This window comes from Tursiops truncatus, chromosome 14, assembly GCF_011762595.2.
Source record: "Tursiops truncatus isolate mTurTru1 chromosome 14, mTurTru1.mat.Y, whole genome shotgun sequence".
NCBI lineage: Eukaryota > Metazoa > Chordata > Mammalia > Artiodactyla > Delphinidae > Tursiops > Tursiops truncatus.
This window is the reverse complement of record NC_047047.1, coordinates 11,626,366-11,653,452: the sequence shown is the minus strand read 5'-3', so window position 1 is coordinate 11,653,452 and position 27,087 is coordinate 11,626,366. Positions and strand designations below refer to the sequence as shown.

General features: G+C 41.3%; 2 protein-coding genes across 6 annotated transcripts in view; both read left to right on the top strand.

Annotated features, from left to right (window-relative positions):
* Positions 1-1,265: 1,265 nt before the first annotated feature.
* On the top strand, positions 1,266-13,068 carry IL1A (interleukin 1 alpha). 4 transcript variants are annotated; one of them, XR_012325554.1, is made up of 8 exons: positions 1,266-1,341; positions 1,984-2,038; positions 3,418-3,466; positions 4,793-5,015; positions 7,378-7,551; positions 9,591-9,712; positions 11,673-11,818; positions 12,001-12,090. XR_012325554.1 is itself a non-coding variant. In XM_019930998.3 (7 exons), exons 2-7 carry the CDS (start codon positions 1,992-1,994, stop codon positions 12,181-12,183), a joined length of 798 nt encoding a protein of 265 aa, XP_019786557.1. In that variant the 5' UTR covers positions 1,266-1,341; positions 1,984-1,991; the 3' UTR covers positions 12,184-13,068.
* Positions 13,069-18,436: 5,368 nt separating this feature from the next.
* CKAP2L (cytoskeleton associated protein 2 like) overlaps positions 18,437-27,087 on the top strand; it is a 30,803-nt gene continuing 22,152 nt past the window's right edge. The window contains exons 1-3 of one of the 2 annotated variants that reach the window (XM_073791144.1): positions 18,437-18,546; positions 20,432-20,498; positions 21,984-22,035. In XM_073791144.1, coding sequence (XP_073647245.1) covers positions 18,516-18,546; positions 20,432-20,498; positions 21,984-22,035 — 150 coding nt within the window. In that variant the 5' untranslated portion in view covers positions 18,437-18,515. The remainder of the gene's footprint in view (positions 18,547-20,431; positions 20,499-21,983; positions 22,036-27,087) is intronic. The other variant, XM_004322106.4, reaches the window with a different exon arrangement.

Genomic DNA, 27,087 nt, shown 5'->3' with positions numbered 1-27,087 from the left:
CCCACACAGCATACTTTACTCAACTCACACCAAACCACTTTACTCCTAGTCCTTCTGAGCTTTTTTGCTTTTTAATATCATGTTGCATTGTGGTGTCTTGCCTTCCTCTCTTTACTTTTTATATTCCTCTTCTACCCTCTTTTCCCGTCCATTTCCTTTATTTTAAATTACATGGCTTAAACTCCAACCAGGAAACCTGAAACATTTATCTGCTAAGAGTCTGGCGTTCTGCCACCTGAACTGGGCCAGCCTCAGTATACTGAAAAAGTCTTTGATGATAACAGCCAGGTAACACTGAATCAGGGTCGTGTATAAGAGTCCCTGAGTCCCTTCCTTTCTCAATCTCCATTCTTCTTTTATTTTTGGCCGTGCCACGCAGCATGCATGATCTTAGCTCCCCGACCGGGGATGGAATCCAGGCCCCTGCAGTGGAAGCGTGGAGTCTTAACCAATGCACCACCAGGGAAGTCCCCCGATCTCCATTCTTGAATCCAGCCACTGGCTTCTAGCCTTGTCCATACCTCCCTGAGTCTGCAGCTATCCTCACACACCTTGGGTTTATCCTAGAGAAGACCATGCTTCTCTCTGGGCTCTGGTAGAAGCCAAACATGGCCAGGAAAAGAGTTTTCTCCTAAAGCTCTGTCACTTCTGTCTGAAATGGACTGACAGTATTCAGAGGAGTAAAAGGATTGACTTCTGTGGTTGACTATGATTCTTCTCTCCTCTACCCTGCCCTAACGGAGAAGTGGTCACCCCATACTCGAGTGATGGATGCCTACTCAAGCAGACCTCCCTCTTCAGAAAAGATGGACCGTCTTCTCTCAAGAGCCACCCCTTAGCTGCCGGGGGGCTTCCAAGTATTCCATCAATTCATACTCAGCCCTGGGGCGCAATAAACAAATTAAGCGAAAACACGAACTACAACTCCTAAGCGCCCCTCCAACTCTAACCATCTACAATTCTGCTTTTAGGAGTTCTCCCTCCATCCCCCACCAAATATTTTTAGAAACTTAAGTTTCCTGTTCTTCTTCCCTTTTTCTAAGACTACATGTTTATCACTGTTTAGAGCAAAGCAATAAATAAATGAACCAAGTCAGATACTCCTGGAATCTCTGCAAACGCTATGATCAAGTATATTGTTTGTCATTATTTTGGCCAGTATAAGGTTGAATGAACTTAAAAAAATACAAAGCAGAATTTTTCCCTGTGAATTTCCAGTGGTGCAATCATGGCCACGCCCACTCCAGAGCAGACAAAAGGCGAAGAAAGCTGACTGGGGCTACAGTCTCCACACGGAAAGAGAGCAAGTCATTTCACTGTCGCTCGCTCGAGTCAGCAAAGGTAAAGTCCTTATCACATCTTTGGATAGTAACACATTTTTTTTGTTTTTCTCCTTGGCTGTGATCTCTCAAACTGCCTCCTCTGAAGCTAAAGCCTCTTCCTTCCTTTCCCATCCCTCTCTGGTTTGGTGTGTGAGTTAGAATCACAGTCAGATTTCAGAAAATGCTTCTCTCTTCTGGTGGGAAATTGAGGGACAGAGGAACTGGTTACATATGAGGGCATTGGAGAGTGCAGCCAGGGCTTTCCTTGAAGGGAATCTCTACAACCAAAAACTGTTAGGAGAAAACTGGGAATTTCTAACGCTGCCTCTCTCTTGCATCTGTGTAAGGTAAATATCTCATCCTTGTTGGGGGTTTTCTGTTTCTTGTTTTCTACTTATTCAAACTTTCATTGAATGCCTACCATGTGTGGTGCGTTGGGTTGGACACATAAGGGTTACCAAGATTCTAAAAGAAGTTTACTGTGTAGCAGAGGAGGCAGATACATATGCAAATAATTCAAGGGAGTGAAAAGAAGAATGCTGAGTGTGAGCTAAGTCATTCATTAAATGTCTCAAGAAACACAAAGGGGAGGTGGTTCTCGTTGCTGGCATCTGGTTCAGAGGCTGGCAGGACTGACAGCTACTGGTGTTCTCTGTTGCAGAAGTGAAGATGGCCAAAGTCCCCGACCTCTTTGAAGACCTGAAGAACTGTTACAGGTAGGAAAGAGCTTCTGTCTCTTGTGATTTAATGAGGGGATCAAGGTACATTAGAATCCAGCTGGGCCAGACCCGCAGAGGCTGTAAAGATGTGTCCTACCTCTGAAGTCAGGGCAGGTTCAGTGAAGACCCAGGGAAACAGAACCCAGAATTTAAACTGAGGTGAATTGACAGGGAGGCAGCCATTCTAGAAAGATCACTTTTTTAAAAAAAAAAAAAAGTCTATTCAGGTCTTCTGCCCATTTTTTAATCAGGTTGGTTTTTTGTTTTTGTTTTTTTTAGATGTTGGGGGTAGGAGTTTATTAATTTATTTATTTAGTTTTGCTGTGTTGGGTCTTCGTTTCTGTGCGAGGGCTTTCTCTAGTTGTGGCAAGCGGGGGGCCATTCTTCATCGCCGTGCACGGGCCTCTCGCTATCACGGCCTCTCTTGTTGCGGAGCACAGGCTCCAGACGCGCAAGCTCAGTAGTTGTGGCCCACGGGCCCAGTTGCTCCGCGGCATGTGGGATCTTCCCAGACCAGGGCTCGAACCCGTGTGCCCTGCATTAGCAGGCAGATTCTCAACCACTGCGCCACCAGGGAAGCCCGAAAGATCACTTTTAAGGGCTGCTGAGTCCTAGTGGTTTTCAACATCTACTTAGACACAGCTTCTGTCTGGTTCACATGCCCTGATACAGTAAGGAGTTTTAATGGATTGTCAGAAAGAGAAACCTTTCTCAGGAAAACTTCTTGATCTCAATCTGGAATAGGAAATGGCTTCACAGCAATTTGAGCATGTGAAACATACACGGTCAATCTCATTCAGACACAGGAGAAAGATAATGAATAAAAAGTTAAAATTGTGTAACACTTTAAGCCAACATGGTATTCCCATTACCTATTAAGATACACTAACCACAAACTAGACTACGGAAATGTTGCCTGGATATTTGGCAAAGTATAAATGATTAAATCTGTTTTACTAAATACATGAAAGCAAAGTGTAACGTATAACCCATTTGGTTCAAATTTAAATGAGGTGCTTCAAAAGTGTTTCTTCTCTCTTGAGGAGCTTAAAATTTTTCCCCGAAATTCGATTACAACTCTTCAATTGGTTAGCCAAGTCTCGTTCTTATAGGTAGAGAGCAGGTAGAGTTCAAGGCCTGGCCCGATGATTACTAATTCCAAATTATCAAGTACAAATTACTGTGTGGGTGTGTATGCACAGAGGCCCTTAATTTTCAAAGATGACAGTAATGGCCGTGTGTGTGTGTGTGTGTGTGTGTGTGTGTGTGTGTGTGTGTGTGTGTTACCCAAAGCTAATATAGTTATTAAAATATGTTGCCCAGTGACTGTAGTGATATAACAAACAGAATTAAATTCTCATCCTCTTGTTTAACAGTGAAAATGAAGAATACAGTTCCGAAATTGACCATCTGTCTCTGAATCAGGTAAGCATATGACTGTAATTCTTATAAGATTGCTGTGTTTACGCAGTATTTTCTCCACTAGTATAACAATGGCTTGAATCTTAGATGCTTCTGTTTTACCTTCACTAGAAGTCCAGAGACATGCATTTTTTCATTATAAGTGAGACCAACTGCCTCTTTGCACTAACAGTTGATGGCATCATTCATGGTCACCAGATTTTCCCAGAACAGAGCAGAACTCACCTGAAACTCCAAGAATGGAGTCTTCTGGGTCAGCCTTCAATCAGAATGTTGGTTTTGCCATCCTGGGACAGCCCCTTTGGGCCACTTCACCAGGGTTCTGTCTCCTTAAGTGACGTGTTGTTGACACCTTCTCTAACACCAGCTCCAGAGATTAGAGATAGCCCTCTAAGTGTAATAGCCCATGAAGCTGAGGTGGAAGAAGCAGACCAGTTGAAAGTAAAAAATCTGCAGCCGTTCACATGCTGTGTTATTTGGTTAGGAGACCACAAATAGGTACTGCTTTGTGTGTCTTTGGTACTAGTTCTAAAAGCTATACCTAGGGGAGTATTTCTAAAATATTTAAGCATTGTCAAGTAGGTGTTTGACCTCCTGAGGGGGAACTGACTAGAAGGCTACCACTCACTAAGATCACTTGTAGACCTGTTTCATTACAACATGTCATTTTTTTTACTGAAATATAGTTGATTTACAATATTGTGTTAGTTTCAGGAGGAGAGCATAGCGATACCGTTTTTTTTTCTGATATAGGTTATTACAAGATATTGAATATAATTTCCTGTGTTATACAGTAAATCCTTGTTGCTTATCTATTTTATGTATAGTAGTGTGTATCTCTTAATCCCATATCCCTAATTTGCCCCTCCCCCCTTACATCTCCCCTTTGGTAACCATAAGTTTGTTTTCTACGTCTGTGAGTCTTTTTCTGTTTTGTATATAGGTTCATTTGTATTATTTTTTAGATTCCACATGTAAGTGATATCATATAGTATTTGTCTTTCTCTGACTTACTTCACTAAGTATAACAAGATCTCATTTTTGAGTCTGTGGTTGGATGACAAAGACCTTCCCAGAGATCACATCTTTTCAGGGAAATCCTCAAAGGAGGGATGGGAGGAAGTGGGTAAAGAGGAAGGAGGCAGAGGAAAAGGAAAGGAGGAAGGAGAAAGGAAAGGAGGAAGGAGGGAAAGACTGATGAAACATGGGTTACCCGAGACCAAAATGGACATCCTTCTCTCTAAGTCTGTTGAATAAAACTCCTATTATAAAGGAGTCTCATTCTATGGCCATGGGCAACTTTTCAGTTTTCATTTTCCTTCCTCACAGAAGTCCTTCTATGATGCAAGCTATGAACCACTTCATCAGGACTGCATAGATAAATATATGTCTCTGAATACCCCTGAAACCTCTAAGACATCCAAGCTTACCTTCAAGGAAAATGTGATGATGGTGGCAGCCAACGGGAAGATTCTGAAGAACAGATGGTTGAGTTTAAATCAGTTCCTCACCGACGATGACCTGGAAGACATTGCCAATGATACAGAAGAAGGTAAGGGGTCAAGTGCAATAATATCTTTGTTTTCTACTTTTAAGCAAATGGGGACAGCAGAGTACAGGGAAAAATAAAACCTTGAGTAACAAGAGGGCAACCAACCATTCGTCTGTAACTATAAGAAAGGAAAATTAATTTTTAGCCTTCTCCAGTGGGAAGAGGTCAGCAGTGGCTTGAGTTTAGCATACCTGCTCACAGGCTCACTTCGTGGCCATATTCTTAAGGTCAAGTGACTTTGCGCCTTTCGACAGAAAGCAGTTATATACTGTTAGTGGGTGACTTCCACTGTGGAAGTTATGCTCCTCCACATACTAATTATGTCTCCTTGGGCAAGTTACTTAACCTTTCTGTACTTCAGTTTCCTCTACTGTAAAATGGGGGTAATCCCCTAACTGTTGTGAAGATTAAATGAGTCGATACTTGCAAGCTTCTGGACTAAAATAATGCCTGGCACGTAGAAAATACCTAAAAAATGTTAGCTATTATTAGCATTATTACTACTACTATTTTGTTAATACTACTGACACTACTAACTTACTAATGGCTGCATTATCTCTAACCTTCACAACAATCCTACATTCTTGTTTTATATATGAGGAAAGTAAGCTCAGTGAGATAGTGACCTGCCCAAAATCTCACAGTGTGTTAAGTAGTAAAGTGTCAAACCAAATCTGTTCTATCTGACTATAGAAGTCATGATTTTTCTCCCATGCCTCCACTATACAAGCCTCCACATGAGATATAAACCTAATATTTTTAAAGTAACAGCTAAATATTAACACATGTTCACCTAGAAAATTGGAAAATACAAGAATGAAAACTAAAACCACGCATACGCATACTACCCCTCAGGGTTTACCACTGCCAGCACTATGTTACCTTCCTTAAAGTCTTCTATGTGCCTGCACACACAGGAATATACATGTTAAACATTATTAGGTCAATTACATACGATTGAATATCCAACTTTTTTCATTTGTCAATAAATAAAAGACATTTTAGAGCTCCAGTTTTTTACCATTATAAGTAATGTGACAATGAAGAGCCGTATCAATAAATCTTCGTTTCTATCATTTATTTACTTAGAATAAAATATTCCTGGTAGTAGAATTATTCAGAGCCATGAGGATTTGTGAAGCTGTTGACATATACCCCTGTTCAGAAAGGTGGTAGATAGAAAAAACAAAATAAAAAAATTTTTTTCAAAAAATAAAAAGAAAGGTGGCAGACTATGGAGAACAGTATGGAGGTTCCTTAAAAAACTAAAACTAGAACTGCCATATGACCCAGCAATCCCACTACTGGGCATATACCCTGAGAAAACCATAAGTCAAAAAGAGGCATGTACCACAATGTTCACTGCAGCTCTATTTACAATAGCCAGGACACGGAAGCAACCTAAGTGTCCATCGACAGATGAATGGATAAAGAAGATGTGGCACATATATACAATGGAATATTACTCAGCCATAAAAAGAAACGAAATTGAGTTATTTGTAGTGAGGTGGATGGACCAAGAGTCTGTCATACAGAGTGAAGTCAGAAAGACAAAAACAAATACCGTATGCTAACACATATATGTGGAATCTAAAAAAAAAAAAATGGTTCTGAAGAACCTGGGGCAAGACAGGAATAAAGACGCAGACGTAGAGAATGGACTTGAGGACACAGGGAGGGGGAAAGGTAAGATGGGACGAAGTGAGAGCGAGGCATGGACCTATATACACTACCAAATGTGAAATAGATAGCTAGTGGGAAGCAGCCACATAACACAGGGAGATCAGCTCGGTGCCTTGTGACCACCTAGAGGGGTGGGATAGGGAGGGTGGGAGAGAGATGCAAGAGGGAGGAGATATGGGGATATATGTATATGTATAGCTGATTTACTTTGTTATAAAGCAGAAACTGACACACCATTGTACAGCAATTATACTCCAATAAAGATTTAAAAAAAAAAAAAGGTGGCAGACATTTAGACCTGCACCTCAGTGACATATAAAATTCCTAGTGGATTCATTTTTTTCTCAGAGTGCATTCATTTGAAAATATAGGTGGAGAATATACAAGGAGTCTTCCTGGTTCCTTACAAACCTCCAAACAACCAAAAAGTTGTACAGGTAATCTTTAAAAAAAAAAAAACAACTATTGCCTGAAGAATCTAAGTTTAAAAAGAAACAAATAAGTAACCACAGGGATAATTCTAGAACCAATTCTGCTGACAGGGTGATTTCATTTCTCTCTCAGTTTCCTCACCTAGACTGGGATATTCTTCATGTCCCTTCAATACCTTGTATTAGAGCATGTATATCATCTATGTTTGTACTTGGACATTAATCTGAGCTCGTGATAACGGTTTTAGAAATCATCAAGCCCAGATCAGCACATTACAGCTTCCAGAGCAACATGAAATACAACTTTATCAAGCTCATCCAACAGCAATACATCCTGAATGACGCCCTCCATCAAAGTATAGTTCTACATCCGTCAGGTCAACACCTCATGGCTGCTGCATTAAATAATCTGGATGAGGCAGGTAAATGGACAATTCTGTCATCTTCCCCCACCCTTTTTATTTCTGTATTTCTTTTAAGCTTTCTGCTTTTAAAGAATAAACCTCTCTAGATTCCTGGCTTTGCACGATTTATCTAGAATAAGATGAAGCACATCACCCCTCGTAAAAATTCTGGGCAAGGACAGGAACTTCAGCCAAATCTGGAAGCTTTAACAAGAGAGAAGTGTCTTAGCTATGAAAGCTCTAAGTGCAGTTTAAAGCTTTCTGAGATACTGTCTCCTTTGTTTCTCTGAGATAGTCTTATCCTTGATTTTAAAGGTAAGTAAACGGAGCCTCAGAAATATTCAGTGACTTATGCAAATTTACTCAGAAGCCAATGAGGAGCCTGCTGATCAAACTTCCAAATAACACCAAACTAGGAAGAATCATTATCTTTTTATATATATATATAAATTTATTTATTTGTTTATTTTTTCGCTGTGTTGGGACTTCATTGCTGCACACGGGCTTTCTCTAGCTGCGACGAGCAGGGGGCTTCTTTTCCTTGTGGTGCTCGGGCTTCTCATTGTTGCGGCTTCTCTTGTTGTGGAGCACGGGCTCTAGGCGTGAGGGCTTCAGTAGTTGCAGCACGTGAGCTCAGTAGTTGTGGTGCACAGGCTTAGTTGTTTCGTGGCATGTGGGATCTTCCTGGACCAGGGCTCGAACCCGTGTCCCCTGCACTGGCAGGCGGATTCTTAACCACTGCACTACCAGGGAAGCCCAAGAATCATTATCTCTGATAACATAATTGTGAGGCAAAGTAGCCAATAAGCTGCAAATATGTTCTGAAGAATGAAATTTAGGATGCAAGAAATTTTGTCACAACGATCCAATTTCCATGGTGTACATATTTTAGCTTAAGGACATGTCATCAGTAAACAAAATTATCTTCAGAGGTCCAAAGAGGCTACTTTGTGATAAACAAGCAGGGCTCTTTCTGATTGGATATATTTCAGCTAACACGCTTTCCACTCTAAGACATTTACAAATTATTTTGTGTTCTGTTTTCCTACTTAATATTATTTCACACAATTTTCCCACATATTGACAGAGTATATGTATTTGCCATTTTTAATGGCACTAGAATATTCAATCATGTTGCTATGCTGGTGCCTTGGGTTTGCTCTAAATAATTCAGTTGCAAATGTCTTTGTTTAAATTATTTCTTTCTCTATGAGCTTATTTCTTGGAACGTATCCCAGATGCTGGATTTCTAGGCATAAATAATTTTACAGCTCTTATTAAGCATTGTTCTCTAAGGAAAACTGAACTACTTTTCACTATCCTTAGCAACATATGAGTGTATCAGCTTCTAAACCCCTCCATTTTACTCATGACTTCACAAATTCCAGGGTCTTATCCCACTAATATAATTATAAGAGATTCAATAAATATGCAGCCCCCAAGCATTCATTCAACATAGAAAATTCTAAAGCCATTAAGCAAGTATTTACCTGCCTAGTGAATAAGGCAGACATTGTGAAGGATACAAAGATGTATAAATTCCATTCCTGACCTTCGGGTACTTACACCATAGTTGGGGACATAACTGCACACACACACAGAGCATCTTTTATATATATATATATAAATTTATTTCTTATTTATTTATTTTTGGCTGCATTGGGTCTTCGTTGCTATGTGCGGGCTTTCTCTATTTGCGGTGAGCGGGGGCTACTCTTCGTTGCAGTGCACGGGCTTCTTATTGCGGTGGCTTCTCTTGCTGCAGAGCACGGGCTCTAGGCATGTGGGCTTCAGTAGTTGCAGCACGTGAGCTCAGTAGTTGTGGCTCGTGGGCTCTAGAGCACAGGCTCAGTAGTTGTGACGCACAGACTGAATTGCTCTGTGGCATGTGGGATCCTCCTGGACCAGGGCTCGAACCCGTGTCCCCTGCATTGGTAGACGGATTCCCAATCACTGTGCCACCAGGGAAGCCCACACACAGCATCTTCATAGACACTTGATTTTACACAAATACAATGGATTTACTTTTTTTTTTTTTTGGCTTTTCTCTTTGCCAGTGGAATTTGACATAGCTGCTTATACATCAGGAGATGATACTCAACTTCCTGTGACTCTAAGAATCTCAAAAACTCAACTGTTTGTTTGTGCTCAAAACGAAGGCGAACCCGTATTGCTAAAGGTCAGTTGTTCTCAGTCTCCAATTTACCTTCATTTACAACCCATGCATTTGTAGATGATCCCAAGAGGCAGACACCCCTAGCAGGATGGCACAGTCCTCTTTTCTTCTTCTTTTTTTTTTTTTTTTTTTTTCTGGCGGTATGCGGGCCTCTCACTGTTGTGGCCCCTCCCGTTGCGGAGCACAGGCTCCGGACGCGCAGGCTCAGCGGCCATGGCTCACGGGTCCAGCCGCTCCGCGGCATGTGGGATCTTCCCGGACCGGGGCACGAACCCGTGTCCGCTGCATCGGCAGGCGGACTCTCAACCACTGCGCCACCAGGGAAGCCCCCGTCCTACTTCTTACCCACTATATTCAGAGGCAGTTCTAGGCAGGATCTGTGGAGGTGGAGGTGGCAAAATGACATAAAAGGTAAACTGCCTTCTTCTTCTTTCTCTTTTCCCTGCCTGGTCCTATTCACCTCCCATCCCTGGGCATCTGTTTATTCCATCCCTCTTTGAGCTCTACTGACATCTACTATCTGACCTACATGACAGCAGGCTTTAGTACCAGGGGGCCTGCCTCCAAGAGTGTCAAATAAGCCACTGAGATCACAGAGGATTAATCACCTGCCAGTGGGTACAAAGCAAAAGCTGGGAGCCAAGGCTCAAACCCTGGCTTTCTGACTGCAGTGCCTCTCTCTCTCCATTGGTGCCAGCTTTCTCTCTCAGCCCAGCCTCATCTCTACTACCACATTCCCCTCCAAACATACAGACGCACACACCTGCCCACTAGAGCCAGATGTTTTCTCCACTGATTAGTGGGTGACTCTTATTCAGTAAATGTGTAAAACCCAACCCCTGCTCCCACCCTAACTAGGATTTACGTGGATGCATGTGTCTCTCTTCCTGGATCAAGTCAGATGAAAGTGATGTCTATAGAGTAGGGCAGTAGCTTCATTTGTGAATTCATTCAACAAACGTTGTTTATTGAGAGCCTTCTATTTTTCAAGCAGTGTCAACAGCTCAGTAGACAGTGGTGAGCCAAAGCCTTATAGAACTCACTCTTCTGAAGGGCACAGACAATAGACGAGCCAAACAACCAGCAAAAAGTGCAAGATGCTGTAAAGCCAATGAACAGGGCGCTGAGATAGAGAAAATGAGAGCATGCTTTTTACACAGAGCTCCCTAGAGATGAGAGCTGCTGCCAGGAGGGAGCATGCCATGGGGGGTGGGGGGCATTCCAAACAGAGGGATCTGAGTGCACCCAGCCCTAGAGCTTTACAAGGCCAGCTTCAAAGATCAGAAGGGACACCCAAGGAGCTGGGACACCCTGAAAAAAAGGAAAGATAAATAGAGGAAAGGACTTCAAACAGGGAAGTATCCTGACTTTACTTATATTTTCTAACTCAGAGAATAGATCAGAAAGGAGGCAATAGAGAAAATCTGATTAAGATGTGGTAGTAACAGTCGGGGTGGGTGGGGGCGGGAGTTGTGAGACAGGTGGAAAGAAGGAGACAGAATCTGGTTATATTTTGGAGATAGAACCAACAAGAGGAAGCGGGGGAAACTGGGAGAGAAATAGGTTTGAGAAATAAAATCCTTGTTGACATTGAAAAACCCAAGGAAACCTCAAAAGGATATTTAGTTCTTTTCTATTAAAAGAATAGAGAAGATGCGTCTTAAGTTTTTTTCATACTCGCAAGAGGAACAAGAGGAGTGTCGTCTAAAGGGATCACAATTTTCAAAAAATTGTATTGAAAGGATTCAGCTTCTAATATGTCTGGAAAGTTTTGTGTATGTGTGTGTGTGAGATTTGGGTTTCTTTAGTCTTCAGTTGTTGACTTAAATACAGAGATAAACATGTCTAAATTCTAAGTTATTTTCCCAAAGTATGTTTTGTACATTTAGAGGTCAAAAGGTTTCCAGGTCTTAGCGTCCTTAGTGCTCATATCTGATGCAAAATGTTCTATTCCCATGTTCAGGCAGGACAAGAAGAATGTTCCGCCCTACCTGTCAGGATACAGTGAGACACTAGTGTCTTTGGCGATCTTCATGATGACATTGGATTTCTCTCCAGTTAACTGAGGAAACCAATTATTATGAATAGATGGGGCCATACATCTAACAGGCATGTAATAAATGCTTTCTGAATGAAAAAATGAATGAAGAACCTATATCATCATGTTACCTACTCATAGTCCTAAAGTACTGTGTATCTCATGAAGACCAAACGCCAAGGAATTGAGCATCAGTTCTTTTTTTACCATCTTCCTCTTCTCTTTTAATAGATCTTTGTTTTCCTTATCCTAGGAGATGCCTGAGACACCCCAAACCATCAAAGATGAGACCGATCTCCTCTTCCTCTGGAGCAACCATGGAAGTATGCAACACTTCAAATCAGTTGCCCATCCCAAGCTGTATTTTGCCACAAAGGGAGAAAAACTGGTGCACCTGGCAAGGGGCCCGCCCTCTATCATTGACTTTCAGCTTTGACTGTGGAGTCTACTTACCTGTGAAGTGTTGACAATCTGTATGTACCATGTACATGAAGGAGTCAAATCCTGCACTCTTAGTCACTCTCTGAGCATGTGCTGAGCCTTTGTAACTCTAAATGAATATTTACTCTCTTTCTAAGAGAGGGCACAAGGTCTAGTAGAACCAACACTAACATATAATGTTGCTTGTTATTTAAAGAACACCCCATGCTTTGCAAATTACCAATCATTTTAATTATTATGATGCATACAATCTTGGGAGGGCCAGGGCTACTGACTCTGGCTACCAAAAAAGCTCTACCCATATTACAGATGGGTTAACTAAGGCATAAGAATACTAAGAAATACCCACCATAGTATTTGGAATGAGAAGCCATGGACCCAGGATTTCATTCCAACTGCTTAGCTTCTGCTTTTAAGTTGCTGATGGACCCTTTATCAAACACTGTAAGTTTCTGGGACCTCAGTTTGATCATCTTCAAAATGGAGGGAATGATGGCTATATCCTTCCTGCCTCAACAGTATTTTATGCCAATCCGTGAGCTCATTTTAGTAAAACACTTCTTGAAGCTGAGCCTCAAGAAGAAGGCAAAGGATGCAATATTATTTTAAATTATTATTTATTACACTTATATATTTATAAATATTATTTCTAAGATAATTGTAACATTATTATATTTATAGCACTTCTTTGCAGCCTCTGAGTATGCCCATGTATCTTCAACAATAGTAGACAGTGTTTTCCAGGCTGAATGAGTTTCAGGCACTAAGGCACTTTGATCCAAGTTGTGCTTTTTCCATTGCTGTGAAGCTCTGTATTCTAGTACCTGGGAGTTCTGTAATTACGATAATAAATTTGTATTAATTACCTTGTTCGTTTGAACTGATAACTGGCCAAACTCTTTCACTCCTCCGCCTTTGTCATTCTTGTGTCATTCAATTTCACCTGCTCTCAAGTCCTACTAGCTAAAATGGGATGAACCTAACTTTGGCAACCACAGGACAACTGTTATCTCAACTTTCTTTTCTGGAACATGAGCAACGTTTCTTCTAGGTTCTAGAAGTTGTGATCCAATCGTAGTGTTACATTACCATCAACAATGTGAACTGATACATTATTATCAATCATGATTGAATATAATTTAGAAAAAAGTAAATCTGGCCCATAATTACATGTTGTCTTAATCATTATTTTACAGCATGGTAATTAGGAACAGATAATAAAAGTAAGTAACTATAAGTCGTGTTACAAAACCATACCAAGATTTTATGGGTTTTCTCTCCCCTTTGTTAGCTTGCCAGTATGCATAAAAGGCATAAGAATGATAATATTCCCAGGTTCATTTAAAGCTCATATTACACACAACACTTGTGTTCATATGTCCATACAAACTCACACATTCAGAGCCACATTAAGGACTAATGGATCCTTTCGGAAAGCATAGATACAAAGTATGTTGAGTTGGAAAAAGTTGAAATCAAGAGAACTTGGAATTAGATGTGGGAAGTAGTGGAGAAGGAGTAGTCCAAGATGATTCTCAGTTTCCTGCTACTGGAGAGAGGGTGAGCAGTGGTGTCTTAATCAGTATTTTTGGTGAAAATATGGAGTTCTAGGATGAAATATAATGAGTACCATTTTAGACACGTAACTTGAGCTACTGGCAGGACACCCAGATGCAGATGTACAATGGGCAGATGATGATGTGTCTGGAACTCAAGAAAAGTTAGAACTAGATACAGACTTGGAAGACATCAGCAGGTTTTTAGTAGGTAAAATCCTAAAAATGACATCAGAGAGAGAAGAGAAGAATATGATGAACACTGTTGGTTGTCCACCCAATCACCATCTCCCCATCTTCCTTACTGACAGAACCCTGACTTCATTCAGAAGGAAATATGTCTTGAATTGGCTTAGACCAACTGGACTCAAAGAATGAGTCCAATTGGTCTGAGCCAATCATGGTCATTCTGTCCTCCCATGACTAAGTCACGTTGAGTTAGTCCTGCCTAATGAGATGTCTGCTGGGGGCAATTTCTGGGAAAGATTTTCTACTCTGATAAAAGAGCCATGTAGAAGAAAGTCTTTTTTTTCTTCCTTCCTTCCTGCATGAGACATGTTCTATGAGGATGTAGAGCTTGGAACTGTGCTAACCAACTTGCACTTGGGAAGACACAGCCACACGCTGAGGATGACAGAATGGAAGGAGAAATAGAGTCAGCATTTCTGATGACATTGTTGCACTAAGAATCTACTTACTGCCAGACTTTAAGACCACAAGAAGCATTATTGCGATTTTATTCTTTTTATATTTGGCCGCGTCGGGTCTTCGTTGCTGTGCACGGGCTTTCTCTAGTTGTGGCGAGTGGGGGCTACTCTTCGTTATGGTGTGCGGGCTTCTCATTGCAGTGGCTTCTCTTGTTGCAGAGCACAGGCTCTAGGCATGAGGGCTTCAGTAGTTGTGGTGCACGGGCTTAGTTGTTCCAGGGCATGTGGGATCTTCCCAGACCAGGGCTCGAACCCATGTCCCCTGCACTGGCAGGTGGATTCTTGACCACTGCACCACCAGGGAAGTCCCATTATTGTGATTTTAAATCATTTACATTTGGTTTGCTATTACTTACAGCCGAACTCAGCCTAATTGAGCACCACAGAATACAGACACAGATACAGAGCACTGCAGAAAAACAGAGAGAAAAGGAAAAAACCTGTTCTCTTGTTTGTTTCACACTGTTCTTTCTAGTTGCCATTACTTTCCTAGGTTTTCTATACCCCGAGTCTGGCTAGAGTAAGACTAGGTATCAATATTTTAAGAAATAGAGAAATACAAAACACTGAGCAAGCAATACCAATTCAAGAAACCTTAAAAAGCATAATAGCTGCTCAGTCTTCAACAGTGAAATATTGAATCATTCTAGAAATGGCCTCAAGTATTATTCTAACAGGATCAGCTATGCATATCCCCTACTCCCTACTCCCCAGCTGCATAAACAGTGAGAAGGTCACCATGATGAGCTTCAACAATCCTAGCACTGAACTTGTTGGAGTCTATTTCTTTAATATGGTCTTATACATCAGTCTCCAAATTGATGAGTATAGAGCCATATCACCTGTAAGTCCAAGGTATGGAAGGAAAAGGGAAAGGATATTTCCCTAACCCTCCTCCCAATTAAATCATCCCTCTGATGCTTACATATACCTACACTTGAACTTTTGGGGGATGATGGAAATAGTTGGGATAACAGTAAGTACTGTGTTGGATGTAAAATATCCTTGTGTATCTATACCTATTCCTTGATTGTGTGGTGGTTTCATGACCATATACATTTGTCAAAATTGTCCTCTTGAGTCTTGGCCAATGTTGGCTTGTCAATATCTCTCATAAAACTTGTTACCCAGAAATTAGTATACTATTCAGGATATGGCCAGCCCAGCACAGCTTAGAGTGGGACCTTGTCCTTCCAATTTTAGACACCATGCTGTTTTTAGAAAGTGACATTAGCTTTTTGAAAGCAAGTGACATTGTTGATTCATATAGGGTTTGTAGGCAACAAAAACCTATAGGTTCTCATCCTAAATTCAAAACTTTACATATATCCCTGTTCAATTTTAATCTTTATTTGGCCCCAGATCTTTCTAGATTGTTCCAGATTCTGATTTTTTTTTTTTATACACTGACTCTTCCTCTTAGTTTTGTGACATCTGTAATTTGGTGAGCATGTTTTCATTTTGTACATAGTATATCATAGAGTATAAAAAATAGGTTACAAACATTTTTGCAAGGTGCCTGAACTACAGTGACCAAGGGGAGAGTGGTATGAGCTGAAGCTGTAAAAGTAGGCAAAGGCTAGGCCCTGCAGGAGTTGTAGGACTTTAGCCTCAGAGCAATGGGAAGCCATTCAAGCCACAAGATGGATACTTTGCTAGATGAGTTGAGAATTGTTAAACCTATTTAGCTTTTTTTCCATATTTTGTGTCCTACAAAATAGTTCTTCAAATATCCAAAGAATTTAGAAAAGGGTGCAGAGTCAGCCCATGTTGCTCCAGAGAACAAGGATCAATGAGCAAGAGGCTTATTTGAGCTCTTTTTTTTTCTTTAATTTTCATAATAATCAGCAGTTGTCTAAAAACAGGACAGGTGAAGCAGCTCCCTGACCCAAGCAGTATTCCTGCAAAGATGCAATGCACACATGGGACCTGCAGAATACTCTAGCACTGGGTGGTGGACAAGATGACTTCTCAATCTGCAACCCATTCGATCACTAAGATTCTATAAAGACCAAGAGAACTCCTTTCACTTTTCTGAAACTGTACATGAGCCACTTTCTTACTCATTAACCAAAAATGTTCTGCCCAGCTGCTAGATTTAACCATTAGGCAAGGATTCATGGCACTAGACAAAGAGTCCAAGTTTTTCACTTAAATAATTATCAGTTGTCCTATTTTAAACATATTTGTATACTACTAGTGTGTCAAAATATATAAATCCAGAAACCCCAGCATGGCTCCCTCCTGAACACCCTGTTTGGAAACAAAGAGGAGAGCTGCCCCAATGGCTTCATGCCCAGCTGAGCACCCAAGTGGTGAAGCAAACCTGGCAAAAATGGGCCCACACACAGCTCCACCTCTCTATCCACCACCTCTCTGGCACCTAGGGAAGTGGAACCCTAACACATAGAGTGCCAAAAGCATTTCCCAAACCTCTTCATGAAACTGTGGACTAGCCAAACTGGGGAAATTTTTGAAAGAAAAGTTTTAGGACAGAAATAAAAGGAATGAGGTGTGTCTAGGGACTCAGGAGGTCTGGACCTGCCCCCATTGTCCCTTCCTTGGTTAGGCATACACCCAGCTGATAAGGTCTAATCAAAAATATACATCAAAAAGGGGCCATCCCGAAAACAGTATGGCGGTTCCTCAAAAGATTCAAAATAGAGTTACTGCATAATCCAGTAATACCACTTCAAGTTATATACCCAAAGAATTGAAAGCAGAGGCTCAAACAGATAATTGTACACTCATGTTCAAAGCAACATTATTCACCATAGCCAAAAGGTAGAAGTAACCCAAGTGTCCGTGACAGATGAATGCATGAACAAAATGTAGTATATACATGCAATGGAATATTATTCAGCCTTAGAAAGGAAGGAAATTCTGTCATACGCTACAACATGGATGAACCTTGAGGACTTAATGCTAAGTGAAGTGAGTCAGTCACAAAAAGGCAAATACTGTATGATTCCTCTTAAATGAGGTTCCCAGAGTAGTCAAAATCACAGACAGAAAGTAGAATGGTGGTTGCCAGGGCCTGGGGGGAGAAGGCAACAGGGAGTTAGTGTTTAATGGGTATAGAGTTTCTGTTTAGGAGGATGCGAAAGCTCAGGAGACAGATGATGGTGTTGACCTGAAATAGACTGCCAGATAGTTTCCCAGCAGAGATGGGTTTATTCAGGGTCAGCAGAGAATTGCAATTTGGGATCTGCAACCATGACGAGCCACACTGAAGTCGAGGGAAGGAAAAGGCTTTTACAGAGGGGGAAACGGAAGTTGGAAGAGCTGTAATAAACAAAGAGTCCCTGGCTTTTCATTGGCGAGTCCTTGCCAGGAAGCAGGAGTCTTTCTTCTTATGACTGGGCTCCCTGTGGTCGCAGAATATGAGAACTCCCCCTTCTGATCTCCCTACTCTATTTGAGGTACATGTTTGATTTTTTACAGTGGTGATGATTGTACAGCATTGTAAATGAACATAATGACACTGAACTGTACACTTAAAAATGGCTTAAATGGTAAACTTTGTTTTGTATATCTTAGCACACTGAAAAACATAAAAGGAGACACGCTGCAGTACTAAAAACTAAGATCCTTTAGCTTCAGAGACCCATAACAAGTGGAGATGTACACTCATGTGGAGTCGCCAAATTCATCATTTTGGTTTTATCTTATTTTTATGTGAACCTTAGCATCTAAGGGGGCTGGGGAGGCGTTGTCTATGGGGCCCGGGGGCTCCCCCATCGCCCATCCCCGCTGCCTTCAGCGTAAGTGACAGCACAACGGCCCAGAAACCGCATCCTTAAAAGGGGGGCTTCTCCCACTTAACCAGCCGCCCTCAGTGCCGACTGCCCGTTCAACTGTACGTTCTTCCAATCAAAGGGCCCCCTGGGTGATTTGACTGGCAGAGCCAACCACAACGCGTCTATTTCCTTTTGTCCCGCCCTCCCCTGCTTCCGACTGGCGGGTTTCAAAACAACGGGAGCCAATGAGAGTGGGCGCACGCCCGACGCGCCGGCCTTGACTGCAGGCGCGGCCTTTTGAAGAGGAACTGTAGCTGGGGAGTCATGGTGCAGCCGGGGCCCTCCGCCGCCGCGGGTGAGTATGACTTCGAGCCGCTGTGTCTTACGGGCGGGGACGAAGGGAGGCCCCCGAGTGAGTCCTTTAGGCGGAAGTGGCTGGTCCGCTCGCCTGCCTGCCTCTGCCCCTCCGTCGGCGTTTCCGGTCTAGGGGGCGCTGACCCGAGCCCAGGCCCTAGGCCCCGGTGAGAAGTCGGGGCCGGGGGTCGGGGAGGGTGTGCGCGGGGCCATGTGCCTCCCAGGCATCTTCCCAGTGACTCCCGCAGCAGCTCTGCAAGAAGCTGTCATTGTCACCTCGTTTGGGTAAAGAACCTGAGGCCCCTTGCCCGGGGTGGCACAGTCAGTAGGAAGCTAGGCGCTCCTGCGGCCCATATTTGGCTCCAGGCGGAGCCCGGGTGTGGCCCTCGGGGCAGCGCCGGCCGCCCGAGTAGTGACAGCTGTCAAGGAGGGTCTCACCCCGACGCGGAGCTCATCTCCTCGCAAGCCTGCGCGCCCTGGTGGAAGCTGATGGGTTAAACGTGCGCGGAGGCTGAAGGGCTCCCCGACCTCTTAGATGTGCCTGGAGCCCTTTGCTGACTTTCAGCATACTCCTGCTCAGGTGCCTGCCACCTGCTCCAAAATGCGTATAGTGTTTTGTTGGTTTCGGTAATAATGCATGTTGACTGTTTAGGCACTTTACACAGCAGCCTTTCAAGATCGGCATTTCTGCCGCATTTTAAAGGCTCAGCAGCAGCAAGGTTTGGTAACTTGCTAGAAGTCACAGAGCTGGGATTCCAGCCCCATCTCTCAGTCTCCAACAGTCCTCTTGATACAGCTGTCTCCTAGGGATGCATCAGAGCCAGATATCAAAATACAGGGCATAAATACACTACCACGTGGAAAATAGATAGCTCCTGCTCTGTGATGGCCTAGTTGGGTGGGATGGGGGGGGGCTGCCCAAGAGGGAGGGGATGTGTGTATGCGAATGGCTGATTCACTTGGCTCTGCGGCAGAAGCTAACACAACATTGTAAGGCAATTATACTCCAAAAACGAAAAACAAAAAAACCCCAAAAAACACAGGGCAACTCAGTTTAAATGAGGTTGAGTTGTTTTGCACCCCTATAGCTTTTTTTTTTTTTTTTTTAAACCATTACTGAATTTTAGCCTTTTCCAACCACCCAGTCCCCTCACTGAGTCTCTGCCTCTGGACTCCCATAGTTCTTTCTTTGACCCTATTTTATGGCATTTAGATTTTGCCTTATATTGTAATTATTATTGTGTTTATTTTATCTCCACTACTAGATTGAAACTTCTTGAAGATGGAAATACTGACTTTTCATTCCCTCACAGATGCCTTGCTTAGAAAGTCACCATGTGGATAGATGTTTGCCATGAACCCCCTAACCTGGCCTATTTTGTCCTTAGTACCAAAGGAAACCGTGTAAAGGTTTGGGGTCAAAAGTCATCATCCCTGTCAGAAGGGATTAATAAAACAAGGCCCGGGCTTGCCAGCTTAGATGGGCCAGTAACAGAATCTCTTCAAGCAAAGCTTGATGTGTTGGAGCTGAGAACAGTGGCTGCGAGCAAGGGCTTTGGGTTTGGATAAACCTGGTTTCAAATCCTGGCTTAGCCACATGTTATCTGGGTAACTTTGGGCATATCATTTATCCTCTTTAAATTTCGGACTGTAAAATACTTCATAGGATTGTAGTGCAGACGAAAGGAAGTGTGTGTGACGACCTTTGTACGTGGCATATAAATGATATTGTTGATGTTAGTGTTAACCTGGAGGCCCATTTGTAGGGCTAGGGACTTTATAGCTTTATGGTCCAAAGCCAGAATCATTACAGAGAGGTGTCATCTTTTAGAATATAAATGAACTGGTTAGAATCTCACGCGTTTGTTTGCTCGCCTGTTTTGCAGAAGAGCGGCAGAGAAAGCTCCAGGAGTACCTAGCGGCCAAGGGAAAACTGAAGTGCCAAAACGCCAAGTGAGTTTGTCTCCCGCGGTTATGCACGTTTGCCCTGGTTGCTAATAGCAACTTAAAGCCTTTCCAAAACATAGCCCTTTTGTTTGCAGTCTACTCAGACTTGCCTTGGGATCCTATGATTATTCAAAAAGGGCATTTCCAGGCAAGCCATGACAAAGATGTTGGCAAAGATTTAAGCATTACTACTGTGACAGTCTCCAGAGGCGGAAGAGGAGGGTCTACAATATCACCTGCAGTGCTGCAAGCTTTTCCTGTCCCTGCTGCGTTTCCTGGGAGAGCGATTCTTGTGAAGGCAATGTTCGGCCGAGGAGTTGAGTGACCCTGGTTCTGGTGCCTCTCTCTAAAGCAGGAGAGCCGGTTCAGTCCATCCTCCATAAGCTGCACACCCACATCCTCCAGCCTGACAGTGCTCTTTGGTCTCCCTCTTAGCACTTACTCTTGAGGTAAACGGAATAGGACTGCTTCACTTTGATCTTTTGTCAACATCTTGTCATCTAAATGGTGTTATCTCACTTGCCTTAGCATTGATATGTTTTTCTACCCAACATGTTGCTAAATTTTTATTTGAAAACCAATTTTTACAAAGTTAGCTTTCACCCTTTGTTTTAGTTTCTTTTTACTTTGGGTTTTTACTCGACTCTATTTCCTTGATTAAATAAACCTAATTCATGTAGTCAACATATATTTATTTAATACCTATAATGTATCAGTCACTCTTGCTTCTGAAGGTATGCGCTCCCTGCCTTCCCAGGACTTACATACATCCAAGATGGGAGAAACAAGCGTCAAGTCGTGATCAAAGTCCCTGTTAGTCTTGTCAGTTTATGATCTGTGAAGACTGAGTCTAAATTCTCTGTTTTTCTCTTTTTTTTGCATTTTATCTCTCACTAGCTAGATTTCATATGTGCCTCAGTATTTTTTATTTATATCACTTTCCCCACCTGAAAATTCACTATGTGAAGATACTTAAAAAACAAGCAAGTTTTTTTCTTACTTATAGTTGATTTAATATAAATGAATTTATTTACAAAACAGAAACAGAGTCACAGTCATAGAAAACACGCTTTTTAAAGGAGCATTTAATTATCTTATTTGGCATTGAATCTCTAGTGCCTGGCACATTGCAGTGTTCCCGGAATGATGTTCCACTGAGTGAGACTATGCAGATATGAAGAAAACACATATTTTATTAATACTGTTAGAATGTTATGTTTATGCATAGGACATCTATGAAAGGATCACAGAAAAAAACGGGCAACAGTGGTTGTGGTCGCTGAGGAGTAGAATAATAGGACTGAGGAAGGGATGATAAGGAGACTTTCTATCAATCATAATTTTTGAAATTTTTTTTACCATATATGGAAATTCTAATGCTTTAAAATTCTAACCATAAAAATTTTTAATCACTGTACTGTTAAGCACTGTACTTCCCAAGCCTTGCTGATTCTTCTGTACAAAGAATTAATCATCTTTCATCTTTTATAGGCCTTATCTAAAAGCCAAGAATAATTGCCCGAATCCACCACCTTCTAAATCTGTAAGTAGAAATTAGTCTTTTAAAAAATATCCGTTTTGGATGATTAGCAATAAAAATAACAAACATGTTAACAACCTAAAGAACATGTTTTTCAAAGGTATTTACATAAATATAAGAACAGTTTGGTTTAGTAAGCAATAGTATCATTTTTTGAAAAGTACAACATACTATAGTTCAGTTTATTAGCCAAAAAAAATCTTTAAGTGCACTTTTGTCCTCTTAACGTTTATTGAATACTTACTATGTGTCTGGATCTTTTCTGACTTGCATTAACTCCTTGAGTCCTTACAACCTTATGAGGTAGGACTATTAGTAGCCCATTTTACAGATGAGGGAACTGAGTCACAGAAGGGTTAAGTTCCCAAGGTCACATAGTTATTAATCTCTTAATAGGTTGATAGGCTGAGAGCCCATGGTCTTAACTACTTTGGTATGCTGCCATGAAGTTAAATAGCTCAGTAGTCATTAAAAGAGAACATCTGTGTTGGATCTTCCAAGGTACTTAGCAAACCTGTGCTTCCCAATCAGTTCGGTTCAGCTAGACTGGATGGAATGATAAAAAGATCCTAACATACTTAAGGTTTTAAAATGGGAGAAATTATCCTCCTGAAAATGGCACAAATTGTTCATCTGCAATAAAATAATCAATAAAAATCCCAACTTTAATTTTTAAAACCATAGTTTTATCTAAGTTCAAGTGTAATTGAAATAATGTTGCCCAAAGTGTGACACTGGTGCCAATTTTCATAAGTTTTAATGATTCGTTCATTAAATGTACACAGACACACACACGTATACATATATACCTATATGCATAGGCATGTATCTATCATATATAGATTATATATGTTATGTGTACACGTGACATCATTAGACACTGTGGAGGATAGGAAATGCATAGAAAGCAAAAGTGGTGCATGATGATGTGAACAGTTGAGAATTACTGGGCTAGACTCTTTTTTTATCTTTATTTTTTATTTATTTACTTTTGGCTGTGTTGGGCCTTCATTGCTGCGCAGGCTTTCTCTAGTTGCGGAGAATGGGGGTTACTCTTCGTTGTAGCGCGTGGACTTCTCATTGAGGTAGCTTCTCTTGTTGCAGAGCACGGGCTCTAGGCGCGCAGGCTTCAGTAGTTGTGTCATGTGGGCTCAGTAGTTGTAGCTCATGGGCTCTAGAGCACAGGCTCAGTAGTTGTGGCGCATGGACTTAGTTGCTCTGCGGCATGTGGGATCTTCCCGGACCAGGGAATGAACCCGTGTCCCCTGCATTGGCAGGTGAATTCTTCACCACTGCGCCACCAGGGAAGCCCCTGGGTTAGACTTCTGCTTTAGGAAGATTTAACTGGTATAGCATGCAAGGCTTAAAAACTCTGTTGGAAGGGGCCCTCATTAAGAGCTCCCAGAAGGTTCGCTCGAAGCTGACAATACTGATTTCAGTAAATCATCTCTTAAATGAGGTGATACCTACCCTTTACGGTAGATATCACAGTAGTGAAGATAAAAATGAAGTGGGGAAGGCAATTATGGGACTTGGGAGAAACTCAACGTACTAGGCAAATAACTCATCATTACAATTGTATAAGGCTTCACAATTTATAAAACATTTTTTATATATAACCGTAAGAGTTAACATTTGAGTACTTATTATTATGCAGATACTGGATGAGACACCTTACATACAATATCTCAATTAATATTCAAAACAACGCTATAAGCAGGGTGGTCATATGATTTAATGTCCAGAGACCTTTGAGAGTAAAAGGAAGTGCTATTAATATGTTGGGCCAACGGGCATAAATCAAAACTATCTTGCAAAAGCCAGGACTTTATAGCACCTTCCCCAGATTATAGATATTATTATTCCCATTTTACAAATGAGAGGACTGAGGCTCAAGGAGATTGGCCACATTTATACAGCCAATAAGGACCTGAACAGAGCTTTTCTGGCATACTCTTAGTGTACTGTTACCATGCCTCACTTTTTGAAATTAACAGCCTCACCATAACTGTTTCAGGTTTCATTCTGGCACACAAAGGAACACACAAAAGAAGTTTTTCATTTTCTGTTCCTATCAGGAGTTTTAACATATTTGAAAAGATTCCTTGGAGCCATCCTCTTGGATTTATTGAGAAACAGTAATGTATAATAGTTAAGAAATTGCCTTGGTCCAAATCTTGACTCCTTTGTTTTCTAGCTCAGGGACCTTGGGCAAGTTATTTAACTTCATCTGTGAGATGGGAATAATAGGAGGTTTCTCATAGAGTTGTTTGAAAGGATTGAGTTAATGCAGATTGAAGTACATTTAGAAGTGTCTGCATATTGGGATATATGTTCCTCTGGAGGTGCATAAAGCATCTCCAGCAGGTACACATTTTAACAGAACCAATTTCCACATCTTCAACTTCCGTATGTGCTTTTGCCCAAAATTGATTTGTCGTCGAATGTGCTTCAGTTTCTCCTTTCCCACCTCCCTTGACACTCCCTTGTCATCCTTCTTCCACTTTTCAGTTCTTTCTCTGCTTGTTTTGCCCAGGGATGGAAATATGTACCTCCAAAGTACAAAATCAAGGGACAATTTGAAATAATGGTGGTGATGTTCAGAAAGCCTTTTGCAGTTCAAGCAGCTTCCAGTTCTTTGCATTCAACATTGTCATGTGGAAGAACATTAAAAATAATTTTTTGCTGAGAGATCACTGCATGACTTTTAGCATATGCCTCTGGATGAGTTCAAAGAATTGACTGTAATTGCTGTAACAAAACATCTTCTATTCCCATCTACTTGATAATATGCACAAATTTTCTGAGTTTTTATTTAAAAAGCCAAAGGAATAAAACTGATGAAGACCTCTGTCTCATTCTAGCAATAAATAATATAATGTCTTCCAGTGAATACATGAACTAATTGTGGGGGGAAACCTCCAGCCAACTCACTAAGAGATATTTCCATTTCTTTATGAAAAAGTATTTTACTCTTTATACTTAATAATTATTGATCAAAATTGGTAACATTTATCTTCTTTTGCTGAATTACTTATAGTTATGGTAAATACAGATTAAGGTAAACTTATAGACATATATTTGTTGAGAAGTATGATAGGGTAATGGATTATAAACTTCCAAGCACAAATATCTAGTATAAAAATTTTGTGGTGAACTGGAATGAGAACAGACCAGGAGAAAAAAGAAAGGTATTATCTTTTCAGTTGTTAAAGAAGAGTGTGTTTCTATAGTTTTTAAATGGATTATAGTGGGTATCAAATTTCATTTCATCTTGAAATGTCAGTATTGACAGTGTGCCTGAAATTACATATTTGCAGCTATTTAAACTAATGATGAAAAATGTTAGCTATTAACTTTTATAAGTATAGGAGGGCACAGAGTTTGTCAAAATTATGTTGGGAGTATATGAACAAAAATGCTTGAAAACCACCAATCAGATGAGCTTTATAATCCCTCCCAGCCCTATTACAGCCCTCATGTCTTCGTATCATAATTTTCTGTTAGCACTCCTCAGGGGCATGTGTCATCTTGTCATCTTTGTATCCCCTTGCAGTCTAGCACAGTGCCTAGTACAGATGCAGTGAATCTCTCCTGATTTAAACCCTAGTCATATCCTTTGTGAGTTTTCTCCCTTCTCTGGCTTCATATGTACAGAATGAAGTGACCAAATTCAATTTGTGTCACTTGTTCCTTCTTGTACATTCTTTGTTTTTTTTTTTAATCAGATCTATTTGACGTGAGTTGTCTGAGGCCAGGAGTCAGAGACTGAAGTTCTATCCCCAACCCTGCCTCTTAACACCCTGCCTGACCTTGGGCAGCTCACGTTCCCTCTCAGATGAAGGGGCTCAATTTAATGATCTCCAAAATCCCTTCCAGCTCGAATGGTGTGTATTTGCCTATTGATTGCAGGCTATTCTGCTAGCCTAATGACTCTTCTAAGCCTAGTTTTTCTCTCAATGAAGTACTTGAAACTAACTGCATGACCAGTTCTACCACTTACAGTAAGTTAGCAAGGCCAGGCTGATCTAAAATAAAGATATAAAAACTGTACAAGAGAGAAAATATTTGCAAATCTTATATATGATAAAGATCTAGGACCCAGGATAAATAAAGCACTCTTACAACTCAACAATAAAAAGACAGCCCAATTTCTAAATGGACAAAGGATCTGAATAGAAATTTCTCCAAAGAAAGTATACAAATGGGAAATAAGGACATGAAAAGATGCTCAATATTAGGGAAATGCAAATAAAAATCACAGTGAGATACCACTTCACACCCACTAGGATGGTTATAATCAAAAAGACAGATGATATGTGTTGGGGAGGATGTGGAGAAATTAGAACCCCTATGCATTACTGGTGGGAATGTAAAATGGTGCAGTACCTTTGGAAAATAGTTTGACAGTTCCTCAGAAGTTAATCATAGAGCTACCATATGACCCAGCAATTCCACTCCTAGATATATACCCAAGAGAGTTGAAAACAGAGATACACACACACACACAAACACACAAAACTTATAGCAAATATTCATAGCAACATTATTCATAATAGCCAGAAGGTGGAAATGACCCAGATGTCCATCAATTGAATAGATAACCAAAATGTGACATAGCCATAAAATGGAATATTTATTCAGCCATAAAAAGAAGTGACGTGCCTGTGTGGGGGCGAGGAATATAGGGGAAGTCTCTGTACTTCCACTCAATTTTGCTTTGATCTAAAACTGCTCTAAAAATGAAGTGGGTTTTTTTGGTTTTTTTGGATTTTTTGTTTTTTGGGGTTTTTTTGTTTGTTTTTTTTTAGGTACGCAGGCCTCTCACTGTTGTGGCCTCTCCCGTTGCAGAGCACAGGCTCCGGATGCGCAGGCTCAGCGGCCATGGCTCACGGGCCCAGCCGCTCCACAGCACGTGGGATCCTCCCAGACCGGGGCACGAACCCGTGTCCCCTGCATCGGCAGGCGGACTCTCAACCACTGCGCCACCAGGGAAGCCCTAAAGTTTATTATTTAAAAAATAGAGTAATGAAGTGCTGATACATGCCACAACAC

Coding starts and splice junctions, on each gene's coding strand:
- IL1A (XM_019930998.3), top strand. CDS start 1,992: ATGGCCAAAGTCCCCGACCTCTTTGAAGACCTGAAGAACTGTTACAG. Junction 3,467..4,792: donor ACCATCTGTCTCTGAATCAG/GTAAGCATATGA, acceptor CCTTCCTCACAG/AAGTCCTTCTATGATGCAAG. Junction 5,016..7,377: donor TGCCAATGATACAGAAGAAG/GTAAGGGGTCAA, acceptor TAACGGTTTTAG/AAATCATCAAGCCCAGATCA.